We start from the raw sequence: 26,317 nt of genomic DNA on the forward strand, positions 1-26,317 counted from the left end.
ACTATGTGTATAAATTATGCAAGAGATACACAGCACTCTGCTGGATATATAATTGTTCCAAAGGTGGCATATTGGTATTGTCATTGGACTAGTAATCTAGAGACTCAGGCTAAAGTTCTGGTGACTGGGGTTCAAATCCCACTGTGGTGGTTAGATGTAATGATGCACTTTCAGAGAATTCATAAGTGAACAAAGCGGGATTTATTTAATGATCTTCAAGAACAGCAGTATGTTTGCAGCTAGCTTTAAAATACCTCTGCCTCGGAGAGCTCCGCCCCCTGGGGTGATGAGTCCTGATTGGTCACCCAGGCCAGGTGACCCATACTCTGCCCTTAAAGGGACAATCACCACACCCACGGTAGCAGATGGTGGAATTTGAATTCAATAAGTATCTGGAATTAAAAAGTCTAATGATGATCATAAAACCACTGTTAATTCTTGTAAAATCCCACCTGAATGATTAAAGTCCTCACCTTGTCTGGCCTACATCTGATTCCAGGCCCATAGCAATGTGGTTGGCACTTAAGTACCCTGTGAAATGGCCTAGCAAGCCAGTGAGTTTAAACCACTGAGCACTGTGGATGGACATGAACTGCATTAGAACTCACCATCACCCTCTCAAGAGCAATTAGGTGTGGGCAATAAATGCTGGCCTAGCCAGTGACGCCCACATCCCATAAATGATGAAAAGAAAAACACCCAGTACAGAATATATTTATTATTCAGAGATTCTCATTACAGCACAGGATATGTAATTGCTATCCAGAGATGCATCAGATATGTACCTATTACTCATGGATACAGAATATAGCATTTGTTATGTACCTATAGCTCAGTAGACCTTACTACAGCAATAGATACGCATCCATTACTCCGCAATACAGTATTTTTCTGTTTCACAATAATATCAACTTTAAACAGTTCCTGATCCATGCTAACACATGCTCTTAAAATGGAACTTGTGTTCCTCCTCCAAAAGCTGAACAGGTAAATTGAACATGTGGTATACTAAGAAGCTACGAAGATCAGAAAGTTGCAGCTTTTATTTGCAGTTTGTATTGAGGTACCAGATCTTGAGGGCAACAGTGTAATTCACATTGATGCCCTTGGATTATGCAGGGGGTTGGAGTGAAGTCAACATTCCCATTAATTAAAGCAAGAGTCAACAGGTTAAAAATTGGATCGCTCTTGTTTTTGGGCATCGGGGTCAAGATTTGCAATTATCCCATACCCATTGCCGTTGAGGCAGACAACATGCAAACGTCATGCTGCTCCTCATTGGAGTGATTTGGTGTTCAAGCACGATGCATATTGTCAGCTAGTTGAACATTCAATAGCAGACCCAGTAGCATACATGGCCAGTGGTGTTTCAGTTAGCCTGCAGCTCTTAATGGAACTTGCATTCATCAGACAGAAGCTTCTGCTGCTTGTCTGTAGGATAAATGTGAGAAGAACACCAAATGGAGCAACAGGCAAGAGCAAAAGCTCCCAGGGTCTTCAAGACAGGGCAGGAGGCCCAAGTCCAGGAGGTCACCAGGAGGTGATATGACATGTTTCCACAACAGGCCTGGAGGCACTCAACGAACACACTCCAAAGATAATGTTGAGTGTATTACAGAGTTTGGATCTGCACATAGGTACAAATGGGCTGCAGCCAGGCCAGGCCTGGAGAATAAAGTTGCAGATGAGCTCTGTTGCAGGGGACACTGATGAGAACCTTGATAGCTTGGCATACTGAAGAACACTGATGGGCAAGCATGATGCATCAATAGACATGCCAAACAGTCCTTTTCATTAGGAGTAGCTGAGCTCCAACATAGTAAAGAGAATCACACACATCTTGGAGACAATTCTTCATAGTGTAGAAGTGGTGACCACCTCCACAACAACACTTGTGGACCTAGTCATGATGAAGGATCTGGTGGTTACTGTCTGAGCTTCCACTGCAGTTCAACAAGAAGATGCCCAACATTTCAATTTTGCGGTGAAAGCTCAGATTTCTGTCACTGTGGCTGAGGATCGCAATGCACAGAGGCTTTTAGGTGATCTCAGTAGTCCAGCAATCTGCTTTCCAAGAGATTTCTTGGATTATTGAAGTACCACACCAAGGGAACTGGCTTTGTGGAGCATGAACATCTCTCAGGATGACAGCATTTTCCTGGGGGATTTCAACAACCTTGATATTAACTGAACGGAAGAGTTAAGTAAAGGGGATAAGGGATTGCATACAGGTTTTATAACCTAATATATAAAAAGCCCCACATGTGGAGATTTGCTATTGGGTCTAATAATGGGAAATGAACCAGAGTAGATAAGAGAAGAATCTTGGCAATGGTGACCATAATATAATATGCTTTATGATCATGCGAGAGAAGGATATGAGCAAGATAAAAACTAGGTTACTGGATTGTAGAAAAGCTGATTTTGAGGAGCTGAGAACAGAACTTGAGGAACAATATTGGTAAACAATAATGAAAAACATTTAAAACAGTGTTCAACAGCGTGCAAGGAAAATATATTCTGCCAAAAAGGTAAAAAAGCAAGCTAAACACTAGTGGTACTCCATGGATGAATAAAGACCTTAAGGAATAAGGTGATTAGGAATAGGCATATGATAAGTACTTATATGATGTGGAGATGCCGGCGTTGGACTGGGGTAAACACAGTAAGAAGTTTAACAACACCAGGTTAAAGTCCAACAGGTTTATTTGGTAGCAAAAGCCACACAAGCTTTCGGAGCTGCCGAAAGCTTGTGTGGCTTTTGCTACCAAATAAACCTGTTGGACTTTAACCTGGTGTTGTTAAACCTCTTAAAGTACTTATATAGCAGCGAAGTGCATGATAAGAGAGGATATGAAGTGATTAGGAGAGCAGAACAAAGAGATCTAGGGGTACATGTTCATAGCTCCTTGAAAGTGGAGTCACAAGTGGACAGAGTGGTGAAGAAGGCATTTGGCATGCTTGGTTTCATTGATCAGAACATTGAATACAATAGTTGGGATGTCTTGTTGAAGTTGTACAAGACATTGGTAAGGCCACACTTGGAATACTGTGTGTAGTTTTGGTCACCCTATTATAGAAAGGATATTATTAAACTAGAAAGAATGCAGAAAAGATTTACCAGGATGCTACTGGGACTTGATGGTTTGGGTTATAAGGAGAGGCTGGATAAACTAGGACATTTTTCCTCTGGAGCGTAGGAGGCTGAGGGGTGATCTTATAGAGGTCTATAAAATAATGAGGGACACAGATCAGCTAGATAGTTAATATCTTTTCCCAAAAATAGGGGAGTCTAAAACTAGAGAGCATAGGTTTAAGGTGAGAGGGGAGAGATACAAAAGTGTCCAGAGGGGCAATTTTTTCACACAGAGGGTGGTGAATGTCTGGAACAAGCTGCCAGAGGTAATAGTAGAGGCGGGTACAATTTTGACTTTTAAAAAGCATTTAGATAGTTACACAGATAAGATGGGTATAGAGGGATATGGGCCAAATGTGGGCAATTGGGATTAGCTTAGGGGTTTAAAAAAAGGTGACATGGCCAAGTTGGGCCGAAGGGCCTGTTTCCATGCTGTAGGCTTGGGTCACTGTCTGTGTGGAGTTTGCACATTCTCCTCGTGTCTGCGTGGGTTTCCTCCGGGTGCTCCGGTTTCCTCCCACAGTCCAAAGATGTGCGGGTTAGGGTTGATTGGCCACGCTAAAATTGCCCCTTAGTGTCCTGAGATGCGTAGGTTAGAGGGATTAGTGGGTAAAATATGTAGGGATATGGGGGTAGGGCCTGGGTGGGATTGTGGTCGGTGCAGACTCGATGGGCCGAATGGCCTCTTTCTGTACTGTAGGGACTCTATGATTCTATGATTTAAACCTCTACGACTCTATGACTCTATGAGAAGTATAAATGTAGGATCCATGAAATTAAATTATCAACGGACATAAAACAAAACGGTAAAATATTTTATAGGCAGATCAGTGAAATAAAGGAAGACAGTGATGGGGTTAGAAACATAATACCACAGGTAAAGATAAACAGCAGATATGTTAAATAATTATTTCACTTTTGTGCTTACTAGGGGGATAGAATAAGTGGATATGCTATTGAACGATGAGATGAGAAATGAGACATGTGTGTATAAAATTTAAATCGGTGGTACATTGAATAAACCAAACAACCTAAAGAGGACTGCGTCCACTTATTTTAAAATAACCTAAAGAGATTGGTGAAGCATTACTAGACATATTAAATAATTCATTAGAAAATGTTGTAGTGCTAGAGGACTAGTGAATAGCTAAATACCTGTGTTTAAGAATGGAAACACAACATGCCCATAGAGTTATCCACAGGCCAGTTTAAAAACAGTGTTCAAAAAAATAATGGGATCCTTATTAAAGAGAACAGAAGAACATCTAGAAATGAGAAATATTATAATGAAGAGACACCATGGATTTCAAAAGCGAAAAATTTGCTTGACAAACCTTGTTATATTTTCTGAGCAGGTAACAGATAGTTGAGAATGGTAATACTGGTGACATAACTTATTTGGATTTTAAAAACACCTTTGTTAAGATGCCCCATTATATACTAATGAATAAGGTCAAAGAATGTGGAGTCAGGGGACAAGTGGCAGAGTGGATTGCTAGCTGGCTGCAAGGCAAAAAGCAGAGCTGGATTGCGGGTCATAGAAGCAGAAAATAAGAAGTGATGCTCCACAAGAATCGGTGCTGGGACTACATCTGTTTATAATTTGCACTAATGAATTGTACTTCAGAATCAAAATCACAAATTCTAAATTTGCAGACGACACCACATTGTTCTGCAACAAGTTACAGAACATTAATAAACTCTCAAAATGGGCAAATGATTGGCAAATCAAATTCAACACAGACATATGTGGGATTGTACATTTCGGGAGAAAGAGCAGAGAGATCATTTATTACTTGGAAGGGGCAAGTCCAGCTAGGGTAGAGAAACAAAGGGGTCTTGGAGCACAAAACACCATTTATTAAAGATTGCACCACAGATCAGCAAGACCATTAAAGTTTAAGGCCAGAATGTTACCACCCCACCCGCCACGGGAATCGGAGTGGGGAAGGATTAACCATGGGAAGGCTTGTTGACCTTGGGCGGGATTTTACAGTTTTGGGATGAGCGAGGCCATAAAGTTCCACCCCAAAAGTGTATTTATTAGTTCACAAGTAAGCTTACATAAACACTGCAATGAAGTTACTGTGAAAATCCCCTAATCACCACACTCTGGTGCCTATTCGGGTGCACTGGGGGAGAATTTAGCATGGCCAATGCACCTAACCAGCACACCTTTCGGATTGTGGGAGGAAACCAGAGCACCTGAAGGAAACCCATACGGGCATGGGGAGAACGCACAGACAGTGACCCATGCTGGGAATTGAATCCAGGTTCCCGGCGCTGTAAGGCAGCAATCCTAACCACTGTGCAAAGAATAAACAGCAAATCAAGCACTAGGCATTATTACCAGAGAGATAGAATTGAACAGTAGGGAAGTTATGCTCAACCTGTAGTGAGCCTTGCTTAGGGCACACTTTGAGGACTGCGTACAGTTCTGGTCACCATTTTATAAAAAGGATTGAGGCACTGGAGGTGCAAAGAAGATTTATAAGGTTGATACTGAGAAATGCATGGGACAACCCATCAAGAAAGGATAGACAGGCTGAGTTTCTCTTGAAAATGGGTTTTGGGCTGACCTAATAAAAATCTTTAAATTTAAGAAAGATTTTGATAGAACAGATACAGAGAAAATGTTTCCTCTTGAGGAGAAAAGCATATTGAGAGAAGCCCTCAATAATTAAGGACCCCACGTACCCCAGACATTCTCTCTTCCATCTTCTTCCATCGGAAAAAAGATATAAGTCTGAGGTCAGGTACCAACTGACTCAAGAACAGCTTCTTCTCTGCTGCCATCAGACTTTTGAATGGACCTACCTTGCATTAAGTTGGTCTCCCTCTACACCCTAGCTATGCCTGCACTCTCTCATTTCCTTTTCTATGAATGGTATGCTTTGTCTGTATAGTGCGCAAGAAACAATACTTTTCACTGTATGCTAATACATGTGACAATAATAAATCAAATCAAATCAAATCAATATTAAACTGTCACCACAAAATCCAACAGGGAATTCAGAAGAACATTCTTTACCCTAAGTGTGGTGAAAATGAAGCTTGCTACTGCAGGGAGTGGTTGAGGTAAATGGCATAGATGCATTTAAGGAAAAGCTAATCAAGCATGTTCGGGAAAAGGAAATAAAATGTTATGATAGATTCATCACAGAATGTGGAAAAATGGGAGGGTACTCAAGTGGAGAATAAAGGCTGGCAGAGATTCATTGGGCTGAATGGCTTGTCTCTATGCCATATATCCTATCTGATGCTAAGTAATATAAATTGAAAATAAACTACCTCCTGAGTTCCTACAATGGTGATCAGCTTAACTGATCATTATAGAGTGATTTTAAAGATAAACAGGATCAGTCTAATTGAGCACAAAGATGGACAGGGAGCCCTCCAGCTCCATGCAACTTTCGGGTTTTAACTACAAAATCGGAGGAAGTCTCTTACCTAAACCCACCAGGAAGATTTGGGTGGCCGGGGCTAGGAATGGGATTTTTACATGGCAAAAGGCTGTTTCCAGGGACCTGATTGAATGGTCTCCAACAGTAAATGTGAGAACGATAGAATACCTACAGTGCAGAAAGAGGCCCATTAGGCCCATCGAGTCTGTACCGACTCTCCAAAAGAGCATCACCCCGAGGCACCTCCCCCTCTGCCCTATCCCCATTATCCCGCACACTTACCAAGTCCAATCCACCTAACCTACACATCTTTGGACTGCAGGAAGAAAACAGAACACCCAGAGGAAAACCATTCATGCAGATATGGGGAGGGTGTGCAAACTCCACATAGCCTGTCAACCAAGGCTGGAAGCGAACCTGGATCCCTGGCATTATGAGGCAGCAGTGCTGATCACGATGCCACTGTACGTCCCTTTTTGGGGCATTGCTTAGAGGTGGAGGGAAGCCTGGGGCAGGGGAGGCTTCAGATTTTCTGTTGCAATTGACAAAAACATTCATGCTTCTCCTGGCCCAAAAAGAAACCAAATTGTTTTCTTAAACGCAGTTGCCTCTCTGGGCCTCTTCTGGCCCTGGATTCATTTCCAAAAAGGTTTGGCCTGGTTTAGGCTGTCTGGGCGAGGTTCTCATTGCCCACCTACATCTCAAGTGGGGAAACATTAGGAATATAAACATTGTTTTCTGTTGCTTCATTGTACAAATTATAAAATGGCAATAGAATGCAAGGATGACATTTATTGTTTGTGAAATGATTCCTTGACACCACTGGAACACTGGTCAAGCAAATCCATGCTCGTGTTCTCACTCAAACAGGAACTAACGTCCATTCCAAAGGCAACAGGATACAGAAGCTAATCTATCAGAGGTTTAACAATGTTATCAACAGAAATGTCACCATACATGACACGGCATCAGCAGCAGCATCTTATCAGTGGACGCAGTGAGCAGGAAGTCTCCAGTTCTTTGGTAAACACACCAACATGAGACTTTGTAAGTACACAGCAGGGAAATAGCAGCTCCAAAAGAAGATCAACGCCTGGTTTACTGCCGTAATTTTAACTCCACCTCCCAATTTGACTGTTGTCCGTGCTTTCCATCCCAACTATCCATCACAGAATGGCCTTCATGTCATTTAACGCTAGTTTTAATTGTGTTTTTTATTCATGTTCATGCACAGGAATATATGAACAAGTTTTCCCTGGTGCCACAGGATCATTGACCAATCACAGAGTGACAGGGTCACATTATTATAGATGTAACTGATCATTCTGAACCGTTCAAGCAGCCACACAACAGGGTCTCAATACTATCTGGGTCAGTTTGTTAATCACATAGTTACAGGGCCTCACTACATTGATATATATAAATGATTTGGAAGAAGGTGTAACTGGTGTTATCAGCAAGTTTGTGGATGACACAAAGATGGCTGGACTTGCGGATAGCGATGAGCATTGTCGGGCAATACAGCAGGATATAGATAGGCTGGAAAATTGGGCGGAGAGGTGGCAGATGGAATTTAATCCGGATAAATGCGAAGTGATGCATTTTGGAAGAACTAATGTAGGGAGGAGTTATACAATAAATGGCAGAGCCATCAAGAGTATAGAAACACAGAGGGATCTAGGTGTGCAAGTCCACAAATCCTTGAAGGTGGCAGCACAGGTGGAGAAGGTGGTGAAGAAGGCATATGGTATGCTTGACTTTATAGGATGGGGTATAGAGTATAAAAGCTGGAGTCTGATGATGCAGCTGTATAGAACGCTGGTTAGGCTACATTTGGAGTACTGCGTCCAGTTCTGGTCGCCGCACTACCAGAAGGACGTGGAGGTGAAAGAGAGAGTGCAGAGAAGGTTTACCAGGATGTTGCCTGGTATGGAGGGTCTTAGCTATGAGGAGAGATTGGGTAAACTGGATTTGTTCTCCCTGGAAAGACGGAGAATGAGGGGAGATGTAATAGAGGTGTACAAGATTATGAAGGGGATAGATAGGGTGAACGGTGGGAAGCTTTTTCCCAGATCAGAAGTGACGATCACGAGGGGTCACGGGCTCAAGGTGAGAGGGGCGAAGTATAACTCAGATATTAGAGGGATGTTTTTTACACAGAGGGTTGTGGGGGCCTGGAATGCGCTGCCAAGTAAGGTGGTGGAGGCAGACACGCTGACATCGTTTAAGACTTACCTGGATGGTCACATGAGCAGCCTGGGAATGGAGGGATACAAACGATTGGTCTAGTTGGACCAAGGAGCGGCACAGGCTTGGAGGGCCGAAGGGCCTGTTTCCTGTGCTGTACTGTTCTTTGTTCTTTGTTCTTCTTTGGGGTTTAGTCAGTCAGTCACACAGTGACAGACTTTTTATAGAGTTCAGTCAGTCACAGGTTATTGGAGATTTCAGTTAGTTTAACAGTAGTGACATAAACCAAAACACAGGCAAAAGCTGACCAACAAATAAGCTGATAACTCAAGAATAGCCTGACATGTTTTGTGAAGACAAGAGTTTACACAGGTGTCAAAATTGAATTTGTAGATATTCACTTGTATCAGGAAGAAAAAATCAGTACTTGAAAACCGCTAGAGGTAGGAGTAGAGGCGGGTACAATTTTATCTTTTAAAAAGCATTTAGATAGTTACAAGGGTACGATGGGTATAGAGGGATATGGGCCAAATGCGGGCAATTGGGATTAGCTTTAGGGTTTAAAAAAAAAAAATAAGGGCGGCATGGACAAGTTGGGCTGAAGGGCCTGTTTCCATGCTGTAAACATCTATGACTCTATGAAAGATTGAAGGAAATTGCAAATGTAGAAGATATGAAGTTGATGGGGCATTTCTAGGGGTATTTGGGAGCATAATACTCCAGGAAACTTCAATGTGTTACATTAATGAATGCTTTCTGGTACATCTTAAGTACTTATAATTCACACTTGATATATTTTACACAAGGTATCATTTAGATTTTAGCAGATCACACAGGCCACAGTTAATGCCCTGAAATGAATACCTGTAACCTCCCCTCTCTGGGGCGGCACGGTTCCACAGTGGTTAGCACAGCTGCCTCACAGCGCCAGGGATCCGGGTTCAATTCCAGCCTCAGCTGACTGTCTGTGTGGAGTTTGTGCATTCTCCCCATGTCTGTGTGGATTTCCTCTGGGTGCTCTTGTTTCCTTCCACAGTCCAAAGATGTACAGGTTAGGTTGATTGGCCATGCTAAATTGCCCATTAGTTTCAGGGGGATTAGCAGGGAAATATGTGGGGTAAGGGGGATAGGGCCTGGGTGGGATTGTTGCTGGTGCAGGCTCAATGAGCTGAATGGCCTCCTTCTGCACTGCAGGGATTTTATGATTCTATGCTGCAAATACCAATGGTCAAATTTAGAGTCCCTGTATATTGTAGGTCTATATTCAGTAAACAGGGGTCACAATGCTGGCCAGCAGCACTGAACACAGCATGTAGAGGAGACAGGAACACATTCTGGTATCTTTGTCACTGAATTTGCTTAGCTGTAGGACTTGGGGATAGAAGGGAGAAAGTTACACTAATTCTGATCAGCAAATACTGATGCATGGACCAATCCTTCAAAATACTGCACAAAACATTGACAATAAGCATGTAAGCAAATGGATGGCAACGTCACAGCCTACAGTGAATCATTCACACAACAAACTCTACCATCATAAGGTTCAGTCACAGCAATGAGTTTGAGTAATGTAGGATTCAAATAATCATGCCACATCAGACTGCTATCATGAAGAGCTGATCAGTCACACAACAATGCAACTACAAAACCTAAACACCTTGCTCGGCAGCGGGAGGTGACCCACTGTTTGCCAGCGGCTGGATCTTCTGGTCCCGCCACTGTCAATGGGATATCCTATTGAATCCACCCCCCCACCTCCACACTACCGGGAAACCTGTGGCGGGGCTGCACTGTCGGCAGAACTGGAAAATCCCATCAGAGGGAAGGGCGGGAAAATCCCGCTCAATGTCAAATTACAAGTATGAGATCAGTTGGATTTATCTGATTATTCTTGTATACTGCCATAAACTCAAACCTGGATGCTTTTTGGGGCAAGTATCTACTCAAGTAGATCATCCTGTCAGAGACAGTAAGCACAAAGACGGAATTACCCCTGACTCTTGCAACAAATAACTCCTAAAGGTTATTGCTAGATATCAGTATTCACAAACAGATGTATTAAAGATGACAGCTTACCTTCAGGAGCTTTACTTTAACAGTGTATCCATGACAACAAAAGCAAAATACAAGCCAGAAAGGGCAATTTCTCTTTGGAAAACAGAGATAGAAGCACACTGCCTTTTACTTCAAAAGATGAAAATACTCAGCATTTTATCTATAGTTGAAGTGAAGAAAACTAAAAACAGACAGAAATAGAATACAAGAAAATTTCCTTTTTGAATTTAGAAGCTGGTAACTGCTGAGGCTTTAGCAATCTTTCATTGACACTGCTTAACATAAAGATTATCATTCTGTCCATTCTTCGAAGTTCCAGGCCTGGATTTTCATCCATGAGTCGGATGCTCGGAGTTGGGAGAATTCCTGGCTCCGCAAACCAGATGCTGAGGGCTGGATTGGCGCCGAGTTGGGATGGCTGGAAAATCTTTTAACAGACAGGGCCTGATTCCTAACCCCATTCTTTCAGTTTCTGATTTTCAGGAAGTCTTTTCTGGTGCAGGCTGGTTTGGGTCAAAAACTCCAACCTGCACTCCTGACCTGGCCAGCTTCATTTGAAGATAGACCTGTCCTAGTCCTCTATAGTTCAATGGAGTCATGTCAGTTTCTGATATTGATGCTGTAAAGCATCTGAATGATTGACACTTTTACTGGGCTATAGTAAAATGAAGATATTTTTAAAATAAGTGGAAAGTTATCAATAAATTACGCTTTTTTAACGCTTTCTCTTTACACATCCTACTGTCACTATGGGATGGTGTCCATTACTTCTATCGAGTGTATAGTTGATGAATGGGCATTGAAATGCTATAACTTTGCAAGGGATTGTTTAGAGGCATAGCTTGGCATGAGGGATCATAGCAGGTGGGTGGAGATCATACCTTGGCATGAGGCCATGGGGTGAGTGGGACACATAGCTTGACAGCAGTAACATGAAGAGTGATTTGATTTGATTTATTATTACCATATGTATTGATGAACAGTGAAAAGTATTGTTTCTTGCGTGCTATACAAACAAAGCGTACCGTACATAGGAAAGGAAGGGAGAGAGTGCAGAATGTAGTGTTACAGTCATAGCTAGGAGGCAGAGAAAGATCAACTTAATATGAGGTAGGTCCATTCAAAAGTCTGATGGCAGCAGACTTTTGTATCTTTTTCCCGATGGACGAAGGCTGAAAAGGGTATGTCTGGGGTGCATGGGGTCCTTGATTATGCTGGTTGCTTTTCCAAGGCAGCGGGAAGTGTAGACAAAGTCAATGGATGGGAGGCTGGTTTGAGTGATGGACTGGGCTTCATTCATGATCTTTTGTGATTTATTGTGGTCTTGGACAGAGCAGCAACCATACCAAGCTGTGATACAACCGGAAAGAATGCTTTCTATGGTGCATCTGTAGAAGTTGGAGAGAATTGTAGTGGACATGCCAAATTTCCTTAATCTCCTGAGAAAGTAGAGGTGTTGGTGGGCTTTCTTAACTTTAGTGTCCGCATGGAGGGACCGAGACAGGTTGTTGGTGACCTGAACACATAAAAATGTGAAGCTCTCATCCACTTCTACTTCATCCTGATTGATGTAGACAGGGGAATGCCCTCCACTACGCTTCCTGAAGTTGATGACAATCTCCTTCGTTTTGTTGACATTGAGGGAGAGATTATTGACATTGCACCCGGTTCACCAGATTCTCTATCTCCTTCCTGTACTGTGTCTCGTCATTGTTTGAGATCCGACCCACAATGGTGGTGTCATCAGCAAACTTGAAAATCAGGTTGGAGGGGAATTTGGCTACACAGTCAGAGGTGTTTAAGGAGTATAGTAAGGGGCTGAGGACACAGCCTTGCAGAGCACCGGTGTTGAGGATGGTTGTGGAAGAGGTGTTGTTGTCTATCATTACTGACTGAGGTCTTTGGGTTAGGAAGTCTCGGATGTAATGTTGGGGGGAGGGGGTGTGAGAGGATGTGAGGGATGAGGGGTGGAAGGCCTTTCTGTTTTCATTTTAAATGGAATGAAGGCCCACAGCACCAAGGCAGGCCTTTTGAACAGCCCACCTTGGTACCCAGCAACACCTAAGGCTGTTTCTGAACTCTTCCCTGTGTTGGCTGGCTAAACACCCACACCCTATCCTTCCTGGCACTTTCTCCTGCAGTGGGCAGGCAAAGCCTAGAATTTCCCCAACTCTTGCTACCCAACTCAAAGATGAAAATCTGGCCCTTAAAAATGGCTGCCCAGAGATTAAAATGATTGATGTGGGCGGACCACACCAAAGTCCAGGTGACTCCAGAGGTAGTGAGGAGGGTGCGGTGATAAGCTGGACAGAAGGCCTGCCTCGGGACTCTGGCACTGTGTCCAAACTTTTTAAAAAAAGAATAAACCATCCCTCCAGCCCTCACCCTCACACACCTCAACCCCACGCACACCCCATGCCAACCATGCCCCTTCATGCCCTGTGTTGACATGGCAATTGTAGAAACATAGAAAATAGGAGCAGGAGTAGGCCATTCCATACTTCAGGCCTGCTCCGCCATTCATGGTTGTTTATCCAACTCAGCAACCTGATCATGCTTTCCATCCATATCCTTTGATCCCTATAGCCTGAAGAGCTATATCTAACTCCTTCTTGAAAACATATAATATTCTGGCCTCAACTGCTTTCTGTGGTAGAGAATTCTACAGATTCACTACTCTCTGGGTGAAGAAATTTCTCCTCATCTCAATCTTAAATGGTTAACCCCGTATCCTTAGACTGTGACCCTGGTTGTGGACTCCCCCGCCATTTGGAATATCCTTCCTGCATCTACCCTGTCTAGTCCTGTTAGAATTTTATAAGGTTCGGTGAGATCCCCCCTTAATTCTCCTGAACTCCAGCAAATATATTCCGAACCAACTCAATTTCTCTTCATATGTTAGTCGTGCCATCCCAGGAATCGGTCTGGTAAACATTTGCTGCACTTTCCCTATAACAAGAACATCCTTCCTCAGATAAGGAGACCAAAGCTGCATGTAATATTCCAGGTGTGGTCTCAATAAGGCCCTATATAACTGTAGCAAGTCATCCCTGTTCTGTACTCAAATCCTCTCACGATGAAGGGCAATATACCATTTGTTTTATGTACCATCTGCTGCCCTGCATACTTAAGTCTAAAATCATCTTCAGCCTCTTAAAATTCTAAATGACAGTTGAGAGTGCCTCTTATCAGTCTGAGTTGTAAAACTTCTCATATGGAAGATCCTACCATATGGGAAATTTTATGCTGAAGTTTTTTTTAAGTTTTAAAGTTTCTTTATTAGTGTCACAAGTAGGCTTACATTAACACTGCAATGGTGTTACTGTGAAAATCCCCTAGTCACCACACTCCAGTGCCTATTCAGGTACACTGAGGGAGAATTTAGCATGGCCAATGCATCTAACTAGCACATCTTTCAGACTGTGGGAGGAAACCGGAGCACCCGGAGGAAACTCATGCAGACACGGGGAGAACGTGCAAACTCCAGACAGACAGTGACCCAAGCTGAGAATTGAACCTGGGTCCCTGGTGCTATGAGACAGCAGTGCTAACCACTGTGCCATCGTGGTGCCCTTTATCAGGTTTATCTTAGTGAAATGTGTTAAAGACCGTCAATGATTTGCATTCCAGCAATAAAACACAAGGTTACTGAAGACAATTCAGACCAATAGAGGGCACTCTCAACTGCGTTCAGATTCTTATTGAGCAGTTCAAGATGATTGCTGTGTCAACACAACAAGAAACTGTCACCTTTTTTTTTGTTATTCCACAGAGGCATGTTAGAGATGCGTTTCGGGGATATTGCCAGGACATCTTGGCAATGCTCACAATCTGCTACACCAAATGTCTACAATCTGCTTTAGGTAGTGTGTTGTCTAGGAATGCTACTATATATCCAACCAGAAAGCATGTTCTACATATTGCTGACTCTATGATAGTGCCTAGAAGCAGCTTGGCATTAAGCTGAAGACAAAAATCAAACTCTCCCAGGCCATTGTTCTTACCACAATCTGCTACAGGAAATGTCCTCTCTTGGCAGATTCCTCTTTTGCTCAATTATGTCCAAGTAGTAAATGACTTCACCATTCTCTGTGGATTTCCCTGTGACTGAGCAGTTTGATACAGGATCATATGGACATCCACAGAACTGGTAGTTAATGCTGTCATTGTTGCTGCTTGGAGGAAGCTCTGCATCTGTGAAGTTGGTTGCTGCAAGGTTTGTGTAGATAGTCTCAGGAACATGCTGAACCACATTTAAATGCAGCCTTCACATGGACAGGCCAGCTCCAGTGTTATATCAGAAGAGCTGGTATCTAATGCAGAGATTTGTAAGGCACTTTTTAGGTTGCCCTTATATCATTTCTACTGTCCACCTTGATCACAGAGTCACAGAATTGCAATGACGCAGAAGACGGCCATTTGGTGCATTTTGCCTGCACCAGCTCTCCAAAAGGGCGGCACGGTGGCACAATGGTTAGCACTGCTGCCTCACAGCGCCAGGGACCCGGGTTCAATTCCGACCTTGGGTCACTGTCTGTGTGAAGTTTGCACTTTCTCCCCTTGTTGTGTGGGTTTCCTCCGGGTGCTCCAGTTTCCTCCCACAGTCCAAAGATATGCAGGTTAGATTGATTGGCCATGCTAAATTGACCCTAGCATCAGGGGGATTAACAGGATAAATATGTAAGGTTACAGGAATAGGGCCTGGGTGGGATTGTGGTCGGTACAGACTTGATGGGCCAAATGGCCTCCTTCTGTACTGTAGGGATTGTATGAAATGAGCATCATGATTTCATGCCATTCCCCTGCCTTTTTCCCATATCGCTGCACCTTGTTTCTATTCAAATAATCATCTAATGTCCTCTTGAATGCCTCGATTGGACCTGCCTCCACCGCAATTCCAGGCAGTGCATCCCAGACCCCAACCATTCATGTGAAAATGGTTTTTCTCACATCACATTTACTTCTTTTACAAATCACTTTAAATCTCTCATTCTTTATCCTTTTACGAGAGGAAACAGTTTCTCCCTACTTACTCTGTCCAGCTCCCCCATGATTTTTAAGCATCTCTATCAAATCTCCTCTTAAAATTCTTCTCTCCAAGGAGAACAATCCTAACCGCCCCAATCTATCCTCATAACTGAAGCTTCTCATCCATAGAATCATTCTTGTAAACCTCTTCTGCACTCTCTCCAATGTGTTCACATCTTTCCTATAGTGCAGTACCCAGAACTATACACAGTGCTCCAGCTGAGGTCTAACTAGTGTCTTGCATAAGTTCAGCATACTCTATGCAAGGTGTTTTGTATTTTATTTTATTTTTTTTTGTTCCCTATGCCCTATTAATAAAACACAGAATGTTAAATGCTTTATTAACTGTTCTGTCCTGCCCTCTTCAATGACCTATGCACATAAACACACAGTTTTCTCTGCTCCTGCACCCACTTAAGAATTTTACTCCTTATTTTATATTCTCTCCACGTTTTTCCTGCCAAAATGCATCACCTCACACTTACCTGCATTAAATTTTATCTGCTTTCTATCTGCCCACTCCACCAACTTGTCTATGTTCTTTTGAAGTTCAGACTATCCTCTTCACAGTTTACAATACTTCCAAGCTTTGTGTCACCCACAAACTTTTAAGTTGTCCCCTGCACACCAAGATCTAGATCATTATTATATATCAAGAAAAGCAAGGGTCCCAATACCAACCCTTGGTGAACACCACGACCATCTCCAACAACTGAGAATCGAATCACCTGCCCTTGATATTCAAAAACACAACCATTGCTGGATTTCCCATTTGTCAACATCCTAGCGGTTGAATTAAAAATGAACTTGACTGGCCAATTTAAATACTGTGGCTACAAGAGCAAGTGAGAGGCTGGGAATTCTGCAGAGAGTAACCTACCTCCTGACTCCCCAAAGCCTGTTCACCATCTGCAAGGCACAAATCAGTATTGTAATGGAATACTCTTCTATGCCCGGATGAGTGCAACTCCAACAATACTCAAGATGGTTGATACCATCCTGGACAAAGCAGCCCGCTTGATAGACATCCCATTCACTACCTTCAACATTCATTCTCTCCACCACTAGTGCACTGTGTTAACAGCGTGTACCAACTCCAAGGTGCATGACCATAAATCACCAAGGCTCCTTCGACAGCATCTTCCAAAACTACAACCTCTACTACCTTGAGATTCAAAGGCAGCATATACTTGGGAGCCCTACAACCTGGAAGATTCCCTCCAAGTCACTCACCAACCTGACTTGGAATTATATTGCTGTTCCTTCGCTGTTGCTGGGTCAAAATCCTGGAACGCCCTGCCTAACAGCACTGTGAGTGTATCTACAACACATGGACTGCAGCACACACCACCTTCTATGGGAAATTTGGGATGGTCAATAAATACTGATCTACCCAGTGATATCCGTATCTCATGGACACATAAAAATAAAACTCCCCACTTCTGACCTTATGATGGAGGAAAGATCACTGATGGAACTGAATATGGCTGGAACTAAGACATAACCTTGAAGGACTCCTGAAGCAATATCTGGAGTTGAGATGATTGTCCTCCAATAGCCACAACCATCTTCCATATGCTTGATGGAGAGCTGTACCAATGGAGGGAATTAAGTCAGAGACTTGAGGTGCAGAGCAGGGAGAGCAAAATAAAGATTGTATTACAGATAATTACATTCAGTTGAAAAGGAAAATTTTCTTTTGAAATGAAAGGTGTTGTTGTGATATGTGTCTGCATGCCATTGTCATCTAAATGTGTTCAGCAGAGCAAGGATTAACATGGGACTGGAAAATAGCATCATCCATGGTATGATGTATAGAGTCACATGGTAATGTACACTGAAGAACAGCTTAGAGAGAACACTCTAGAAGCAGTTTATCTTCATGGAAACAGTACTGTACAAGAGAGTAACCTGGGATCTATAAATATTTAAAGACTATCAATAAATGGTACATGTTTAAACATTCAAGTCTCCAGCTCCGCATCACTGTGACACTGCCACAGCAGTGAGACACCACACTTCAAGAGATTCCAGCCCACGCCCACACCTGCACAATGAAATTCAGTCCTTGCGAACATTTTCTCTCAGGACAGGCGAGTCGAGCTGACAACTTTACCGATTCAAGGATCAAAAGCTCGGCCAACATGTGTAGTAAATCGATGCTTATTCAGTAATGTTTAGCTTCTTATGGCAGCAGGTAACACAATTAGACAGTGAGACAAATGTGATTTGCTTCTATTTCCACAATTTAAAATATAGCCTAAAGCACACATTTGCTGCAAATCTGATAATCCTGAACAAATAGCTCACTGATCAAAGACTGTTCCAGTGAAGTGGGGTCAAACCTTGAGGTCTCAAAGGTTGCTCGCTTAATCACTTTCACCGACTTTGCAATATTTCATAAATCCTTTCTCTGACCTCAGATAAGAAGATTACTCACTTCATTCCCAGTCACATGGCTGGAATGAAGTAAGTTTTCCCCTATGGACTAGCAACATAACAAATGTGCTCTATCAAATCACTGACTGGATGGTGAAAGCTATAACTTTCCCTCGGGAATTTAAAACATGGGGTCACAGTCTCAGAAAAAAAGTAACCAAATATGGTATTAAGGACCTGAGCAAAACTGGAATCTAAAGGAATCGGGGGAAAACTCTCCATTGGTTGGAGTCATACCTAGCACAAAGGAAGATGGTTATGGTGATTAGAGGTCAGTTATCTCAGCTCCAGAACATCACTGCAGGGGTTCCTCAGGATAGTGCCCTAGGGTCAACCATCTTTAGCTGCTTCATCAATGACCTTCCTTCCTTCATAAGGTCAGAAGTAGAGGCTGTTTGCAGATGACTACACAATATTCAGCACCATTCACAACTCCTCAGATACTGAAATTGTTCATGTCCAAATGCAGCAAGACCTGGATAATATCCAGGCTTGGACTAACAAGTGGCAGGTAATATTCAGGCCACTTAAGTGCCAGGTAATAACCACCTCCATTGCCCCTTGACATTCAATGGCATTACCATCATTGAATCCCACATTATCAACATCTTGAGAGTTATCATTGACCAGAAACTGAACTGAACTAGCCATATCAATACTGTGGCTACAAGGGCAGGTCAAAGGCTAGGAATCCTGCCGTGAGTAACTCATCTCCTGATCCACAAAGTCTGTCCACCGTCTACAAGGCACAAGTGTTATCATAGAATCATAGAATTCCTACAGTTCAGAAGCATGCCATTTGGCCCATTGAGTCTGCACTGCCCTCCCTCCGACAGAGCATCTTACCCAGGGCCCTCACCCTATCCTCATAACCCCTTTAATCCCCCTAATCTACACATTTTGGGACTATGGGAGGAAACTGGAGCGCCCGGAGGAAACCACACAGATACAGGGCGAAAGTGCAAAGTCCACACAGTCACCCAAGGCTGGAATTGAAGCTGGGTCCCTGGCGCTGTGAGGCAGCGGGTCTAACCACAGTGCCACCGTGCTGATGGAATACTCTCCAGTTGCCTGGATGAGTGCAGCTCCAACAACATTCAAGAAGCTCAACAACATCCAGGACAAAGTAGCCCATTTGATTGCTACCCCTTCCACAAACATTCTCTCCCTTCATCATCGACAAACAGTGGCAGCTGTGTGTGCCATCTACAAGATGCACTGCAGAAATTCACCAAAGATTCCTCAGACAGCACCTTCCAAACCCACCACTAACTAGAAGGGGAAGAGCAGCAGATGCCTGGGAACACCGCCACCTGGATCTTCTCCTCCAAGTCACTCACCTCCCTGACTTCAGAATCTATTGCTGTTCTTTCACTATCGCTGGGTCAAAATCCTGGAATTTGCTCTCTAACAGCACTGTGTGTATACCTACACACCAGGGATTGCAGCAGATCAAAAAAGCAGCTCACCAACACCTTCTGAAGGACAACGAGGCGTGGGCAATAATTGCTGGCCTATCCAGGGATGCCCACATTCCATAAATGAATAAAAGAGTCTCTTGCTTCCATGTGTAAAATCCCTTTTAGGTCCATAATTAGCCCTACTCCTCCTCTTCTTCCCCATCTATCCAACCTGATGTTGTTTGCCCTAATACAATTCCCCAAGAAGGTCTATTTGGGGATCTGCAGTCCTCCATACAGGAGACATGGCCTGTCCATCTAAGTTGAATTTTCCGAGTGTAGTCTCCATGTTGCTGAGCCCAGAACAATGATGAACCTCATTGTTTGTGATTTTGTCCTGACATCACATTTGCATTATGGATCTCAAGTACCATTGGTGAAAGTGTTCCAAAGCTTTGATGTGGCATCCATAATAGACCCAGGATTCTGTAACATATTCAGCAGGATGAGAAGGACAAAAGCCAATGGCAGAGGAATAATTGTCAGCTTAATGCCATGCTGCTTCCAGACACTGTCATGGATGTCATGGAGTCATCCATAGGCAGAATTTGCTTTCTGGATGCATGGATATATAGTGGCATCCCTAGCCAGCACACGACCAAAATATGAGGTTATTTCTAAAGCATTAAAGCAGATGCCATCAATGGTTATGTCTGACACCTCATAACATGTAACTGGTGCTGGCTGAAACATGACCTCAGTCTTGAACACACTCATTTAGATACCGAGGTTTTTAGCAGCACTCAAGAATTGGTTTGCCATAGTCTGGATGCATTTGCCCTGTTGTGGGCAGCTCGGGTACAGTCATCTGCATATAAAGGGTCTGCGATTACAGTCTCTATGGCTTTGGTGAAGGCAAACTAGAGCAGGTCAAAGGCTGGGAATTCTGCAGTGAGTAGCTCGCCTCCTGACTCCCCAGAGCTGTGAAGCTGTGAAGGCCCACAGTCTGGAAGATTGAAATGTCCACAATCTGCTATTCTTAACATCTGCACGCACTGACATCAGTGACAAAAACATGCAAAACAACTGCAATCTCCAAAACGACCTCCCTCCCTTTCAACGTCATATTTAACAAATTTAGTATGAAGTAGACAATCTTACCTTCACAAAGTGAATGAGTTGTTCTTTTTCATTTACTTGGTAGGTATTTATCCCCAGCTCCTTTGCTAACCGCAAAATCCGATTTTGAGTGGGTCCGACATATGCTCCACCCAAGTCAACATACTGGAACTCTGGCCCCTGTGAGAAATAATTACATCAATAGCATTATTATCTGTAGCATTTTCCTTCTTAATTTCTTGTCTGCTATTCTGATGGCAATGAGTCCTGCTTGGGTGGCAGTATTCCTCTGCTATACTGAATTGCTCTTCTTCAAGTGCAAATCTAGGCAGTATTTGTTGACAAACTATTCTACAGCGTGGGCATCAGAAGGGACAAATTTTACCAATGTGTGACATTTATACATATATGCTTGCCAGTTGGAATCAATTGGGACTGGTGGGGGCTAGGAATCTTCTTCAGTTCAATGACACTGAGGCCAGTTTGGCAATCTGCAACTCTGCAGATGCAACAATAATAATTTACATTCCGGTTTATCACCATCGAGGAAAATATCTCAAAGCACTTAACATTGAGTAGGCAAAAATATAGTGTGTCTTATTAAGAAGGAGAAAGGGGTATTAAAAAGAATTTGGCTGAAAAGGAATGCTTGGAAAGGTTTGTTAAAATAGGGAGTGTAAATAGAAAGAAATAATAAATAGAAGAAATAAATCAGAGGAAGAATGCCTCGAGCACACGACAATAATAGTTGTCCTAGAACATTGAGAACAGAATATTTAAATTTGTTCATGAGATGTGAGCCTCACTGGCTAGACCAGCATTTATTGCCCATCCCTAATTGCCTTTGAGAAGTTGGTTCTGAGCCGTCTTCTTGAACCACTGCAGTCCCTGTGGTATAGGTATACCTCGGGCTGTTAGGAAGGGAGTTCCATTATTTTGATCCAGCGACAGTGAAGGAATATCAATATAGTTCTAAGTCAGGATGGTGCATGGCTTGGAGGGGAACTTGTAGGTGGTGATGTTCCCATACAACTGCTGCCCTTGTCTTCTAGGTGGTAGAAGTCATGGGTTTGGAAGGTGCTGTTGAAGAAGCCTTGGTGAGTTGCCGCAGTGTCACCTTATTGATGGTATACACTGCTACCTCTGTATGTCAGTGGTGGAGAGAGTGAATGTTTAAGGTGGTGTCAATCAAGTGAGCTGCTTTGTCCTGGATGGTGTCAAGCTTCCTGAGTGTTATTGGAGCTGCACCCATCCAGGCAAGTGGTGGGTATTCAATCATGTTCCTGATTTGTGTCTTGTGGATAGTTGACACACTTTGGGGAGTTAGGAGATGTGTTACCCGCTGCAGAATTCCTCGCCACAGATATGCTCTCATAGCCACAGTATTTATATGGCTGATCCAGTTCAGTTTCTGGTCAATGGCAAACCCCAGGGTATTGATAGTGGGAGAGCCAGTGACAGTAATGCCAGTGAATGTTAAGGGAGATGGTTAGATTCTCTCCTGTAGGAGGTGGTCATTGCCTGACATTTGTGTTATAAATACCTAGTTCATGGTTCATAGCAGTATATTAGAGGTAATTTTCAGTTCTGAGAAAACTAGTTTAACTGTAGAAATGGAATAAATTCATCTGAAACAACTTGAAGACTATTATTTTAAAGAGATATACTTATCTTTAGAGAAGAGAAGACTGATTTTTGATTTAGTTGAAGTTTATAAATTGACACATGGCCTTACTATCTCTAAGCCTGAAAAGTTCTTTACTCACAATTATAGTACTGTACTTTGCGTGGTCATCAGTATAAACTACAGGAATTTAGTTCACGTCCTGATATTTGCAATTTTTCTTCACATAAACTTTTTGATACTTGGAATGCTTTGCTTGATTTTGTTATCAATGCTGAAAATGTAGTGACTTTTAGAAGACCTGTCAGAAACATGGTGTGATTTCTATGTGTGTATTTTTTAATATTGTGCCTATGTGTTTTGCGCTGTATGGCAATAAAAATAAATAACTATGTGGGGCAATGTTGCCTTAAGTGGTTAACAGCTGGAAAGGTAAATTCATAGAACAGCAGCCATGTTTACTTAGCTAGAGAACTGGAGTTGAGGTGTTGACACTGCTTGCAAAGAAGTACAGCCCAGATTTGTTTTGTTTTGGGAGCTAGAGCTACCATCAGTTGAAAAGCATTCAGTGAGCCCTGGAAGGCTCTGTAATCATGGGGATGGGTGGAGCTTAAGAAAGTTCTAGGCTTTCAAATTTATTTGTGTGTTTGCTGGGGGAGTGATTGTTTTGCAACAAGGGAAATGCCCATAGCAAAGACGTGATACTGTTAGCAGGCTCCAGGCAGCAAAAGTGTTGCTGTTAGCTGGCTCTGTGTAGTTGGGGCTTATGAGAAGTCCCAGGAGATTTTTGATACTGTGCAGTTAGGGCTCAGGAGAAATCCTGGGGGAGCTGAGAAGATAACAGGAAGTTACTGGCTCTGTACTAGAAAGGGTTGGGACTCAGAAGAAGCCATTTATAGCTTGGTATAAAGGGTAGATTGGAGTTGGGTGAAATTCAAGGGCAGTGCCAGCCCAGTGAAGCTGGCCAGCTATTAAAATTAAATTTAAAGTTTATTTTATTAGTCACAAGTAAGGCATACATTAGCACTGCAATGAGGTTACTGTGAAATTCCCCTAGTCGCCACACTCCAGCACCTGTTCAGGAATTGAGGCAGTAAGTAGAGGTTGACGTGCAGACTCAAAAATCTAGGGGAACAAAGCCTCAGGAAATGAGTTTGAGATGCTGGGAAGTGTGCAAGCATCAAGACAGTCGAGTTGGAGCAGCTTTGAAGGAATTCAGAGGCTTGATGTTTGAAAGTGAAAAGTTTGGAGTACTTCGTGAGACATGCAGAGATTTAGTGAGATTATTTGACTCAAGAGTGTTTACTGATATATGGGTGGATTAAATAGAAATCTGTGGGATATGTTTTGGTTGTATTTGCGGTGTGCAGTGAGGTGTGTTCAACAACAGTTTGCCTGTACCTCACATCTACCTCACATTAATCCTGGAGCATAACATAGATATTTTAAATTATTGTATCTTTTTGATCTTATTTAGTAAAGTTAATTTTTGTTTGTTCAGAACGCATGGAATCTTGGGGCTTTATCCTCTTAGCAAATGTCTTGAATCTTGTAGCGAGATTGGAGTTTGGTGAAATTCATGGCCAATTGACTTTAAACAAAATGCTATTGGTCCCTAACCAAATCTCTCCAAAAACCTGGGGTCTGGTCAAGGATCATAACCCTTGTGTGGCACAAATGTTACTTGCCGCTTATGAGCCCAAATCTGAATATTGTCCAAACTGCATTTGAACATGGACTGCTTCAACAGTCATGAATAGTGTTTGACATTGTGCTATCATCAGCAAACATTCCCACTTCTGACCTTATGATGGAGGGAAAATCATTGTTGAAACAGCTAAAGATGGCTGGGCCTAGGACACTGCCCTGAGGAACTCCTGCAGCAAAGTCATGGGGACTGAGATGGTCGATCTCCAACAATCACAAGCATCTTTGTTTGTGCTAGATGTGACTCGAACAAGCAGAGCATTTTCCCCCAGATTTCCACTGACTTCCATTTTGCTCAGGCTCCTTTATGCCGCATTCCGGGCCCTATTTTACCATTTTGATTCTAAGTGCTGGGCGGACTTGAAACTGGGAGTGTTTCAGATCCGACTTTTAGACCCGTTCTCCGGTGCCCCCAAACGCACTCTGATTGAAAAAATATCAGCAATTCTGAATCGCACTGTAGAAGCCTGTGAACGGGGCTTAATGTGCCCAAATTCCTGCAGCTCCGATTGGCGCCTCCAACTGCGCATGCGCAAAAAAGAATAATAGAATGTGGCTCCCCTGCCACATCGCTCCTGGGCTGGATAATGCCTCCCCCTGGCCCCCATAGACATTGCCCCACCCCCACACATTACTGCCCCCTTATCCCCCCATCCTTCCACCACCCGGACTGATCACGGCCCCCTTCCCCTCCTTCCCCCCACCGATCTCAGGCAAAGTGTCAGAGGACACCCCTTCCCCCTCACTGATCACAAGCAGAGTGGCAGCGGACCCCTCCGTCCCCCTCACCGATCACAGGCAGAGTGGCAGCGGACCCCTCCTTCCCCCTCACCGATCACAGGCAGAGTGGCAGCGGACCCCTCCTTCCCCCTCACTGATCACAGGCAGAGTGGCAGCAGACCCCCCTTCCCTCTCACTGATCACAGGCAGAGTGGCAGCAGACCCCTCCTTCCCCCTCACCGATCAACCCCCCTTCCCCTCCACCGATCACAGGCAAAGTGGCAGCAGACCCCTCCTTCCCCCTCACCCATCACAGGCAGAGTGGCAGCGGACCCGCCTTCCCCCTCACCGATCACAGGCAGAGTGTCAGAGGACCCCCCTTCCCCTCCACTGATCACAGGCAGAGTGGCAGCAGACCCCCCTTCCCCCTCACCAATCACAGGCAGAATGGCAGCAGACCCCTCCTTCCCCCTCACCAATCACAGGCAGAGTGTCAGAGGACCCCCCTTCCCTTACACTGATCACAGGCAGAGTGGCAGCAGACCCCTCCCTCCCCATCGATCTCAAGCAGAGAGCTGTCGGACATTCGGCACTTACCCCCTCACTAACTGGAGCGCCCAAATCAGACTTTTTTAGAGCATGTCTGTTTGGCGCCGAATCTGGATGGGCGAACACATTGGTAAAGGGGGAAGTGCCGGTAAGTGCATTTAAATGGCCGTTGCACCCGTTTCAGGCGCGGTCCCGATCACGGCCATTTTCGGGCCTTGATAAAGGGGGAACCAGCACGGAGGCGGGCACGGATCACGTTACTCACCGCACGCCCGACTTTACCAAGTTTTGCTCCCGGAAACGGGTGCAACGTGATGGTAAAATCGAGCCCTCAGTCAAATGGCACCCCAGTCAAATGGTACCCTGATGTCAACAGTAGCCACTCTCACCCTGAGTTCATGAGGGTGGGGTTTCAGGCAATTGAACAAACCTTTCCTTTTTGAGGGAAAGGGTTAACTATAACAGTACACAGATTTTCACGTACAATGTTAAGTTGGGTAACACAATGGAATAACTCGGACAGTTGGAACTTTTTTTCAAAATTACCAAGTGGCCCCTCCTTTGTGTTTGCAACAGGTGCCTTTTACTGTAGTATAGAATCAGGCTTCAATTACATACATTCACAATTCTTTCAAACACAGGCTCAGAGTCAGCATGTACTATAGGGCAGCAAGAGTATTTGGAATCAGTCTCTGTGCAAAAAATTGTGAGGTTCCGTTGTACAAAACAGCACAATACTTCAGGAGTCACTGATCACATTATCAGTCACATTGAGTCACGAGGGGGAACAAATACAATGTTTAACTTTCAAATATTGTATTAAAGGAAAAGTTCAATTTCTGCCTGCCTGGTTGACAATCTGGGCAGATAGGCTGTGTTATTATTCAAACATGTAAATAATTGCACTCCTGGCTGTTTGAATACTCACTTCCTTTGAGTTCCAACCTCA

The 26,317-nt window shown here is 43.5% G+C and overlaps 1 protein-coding gene across 1 annotated transcript in view; it reads right to left on the reverse strand.

Annotated features, from left to right (window-relative positions):
• Positions 1-26,317, reverse strand: part of LOC144493156 (amine oxidase [flavin-containing]-like) — a 69,573-nt gene that overhangs the window by 38,809 nt on the left and 4,447 nt on the right. Inside the window, exon 4 of the mRNA XM_078212055.1 lies at positions 20,811-20,948. Within this exon, the coding sequence (XP_078068181.1) occupies positions 20,811-20,948 (138 nt within the window). The remainder of the gene's footprint in view (positions 1-20,810; positions 20,949-26,317) is intronic.

The sequence above is a fragment of the Mustelus asterias genome, chromosome 4 (genome assembly GCF_964213995.1).
Source record: "Mustelus asterias chromosome 4, sMusAst1.hap1.1, whole genome shotgun sequence".
In the NCBI taxonomy this organism is placed as follows: Eukaryota; Metazoa; Chordata; class Chondrichthyes; order Carcharhiniformes; family Triakidae; genus Mustelus; species Mustelus asterias.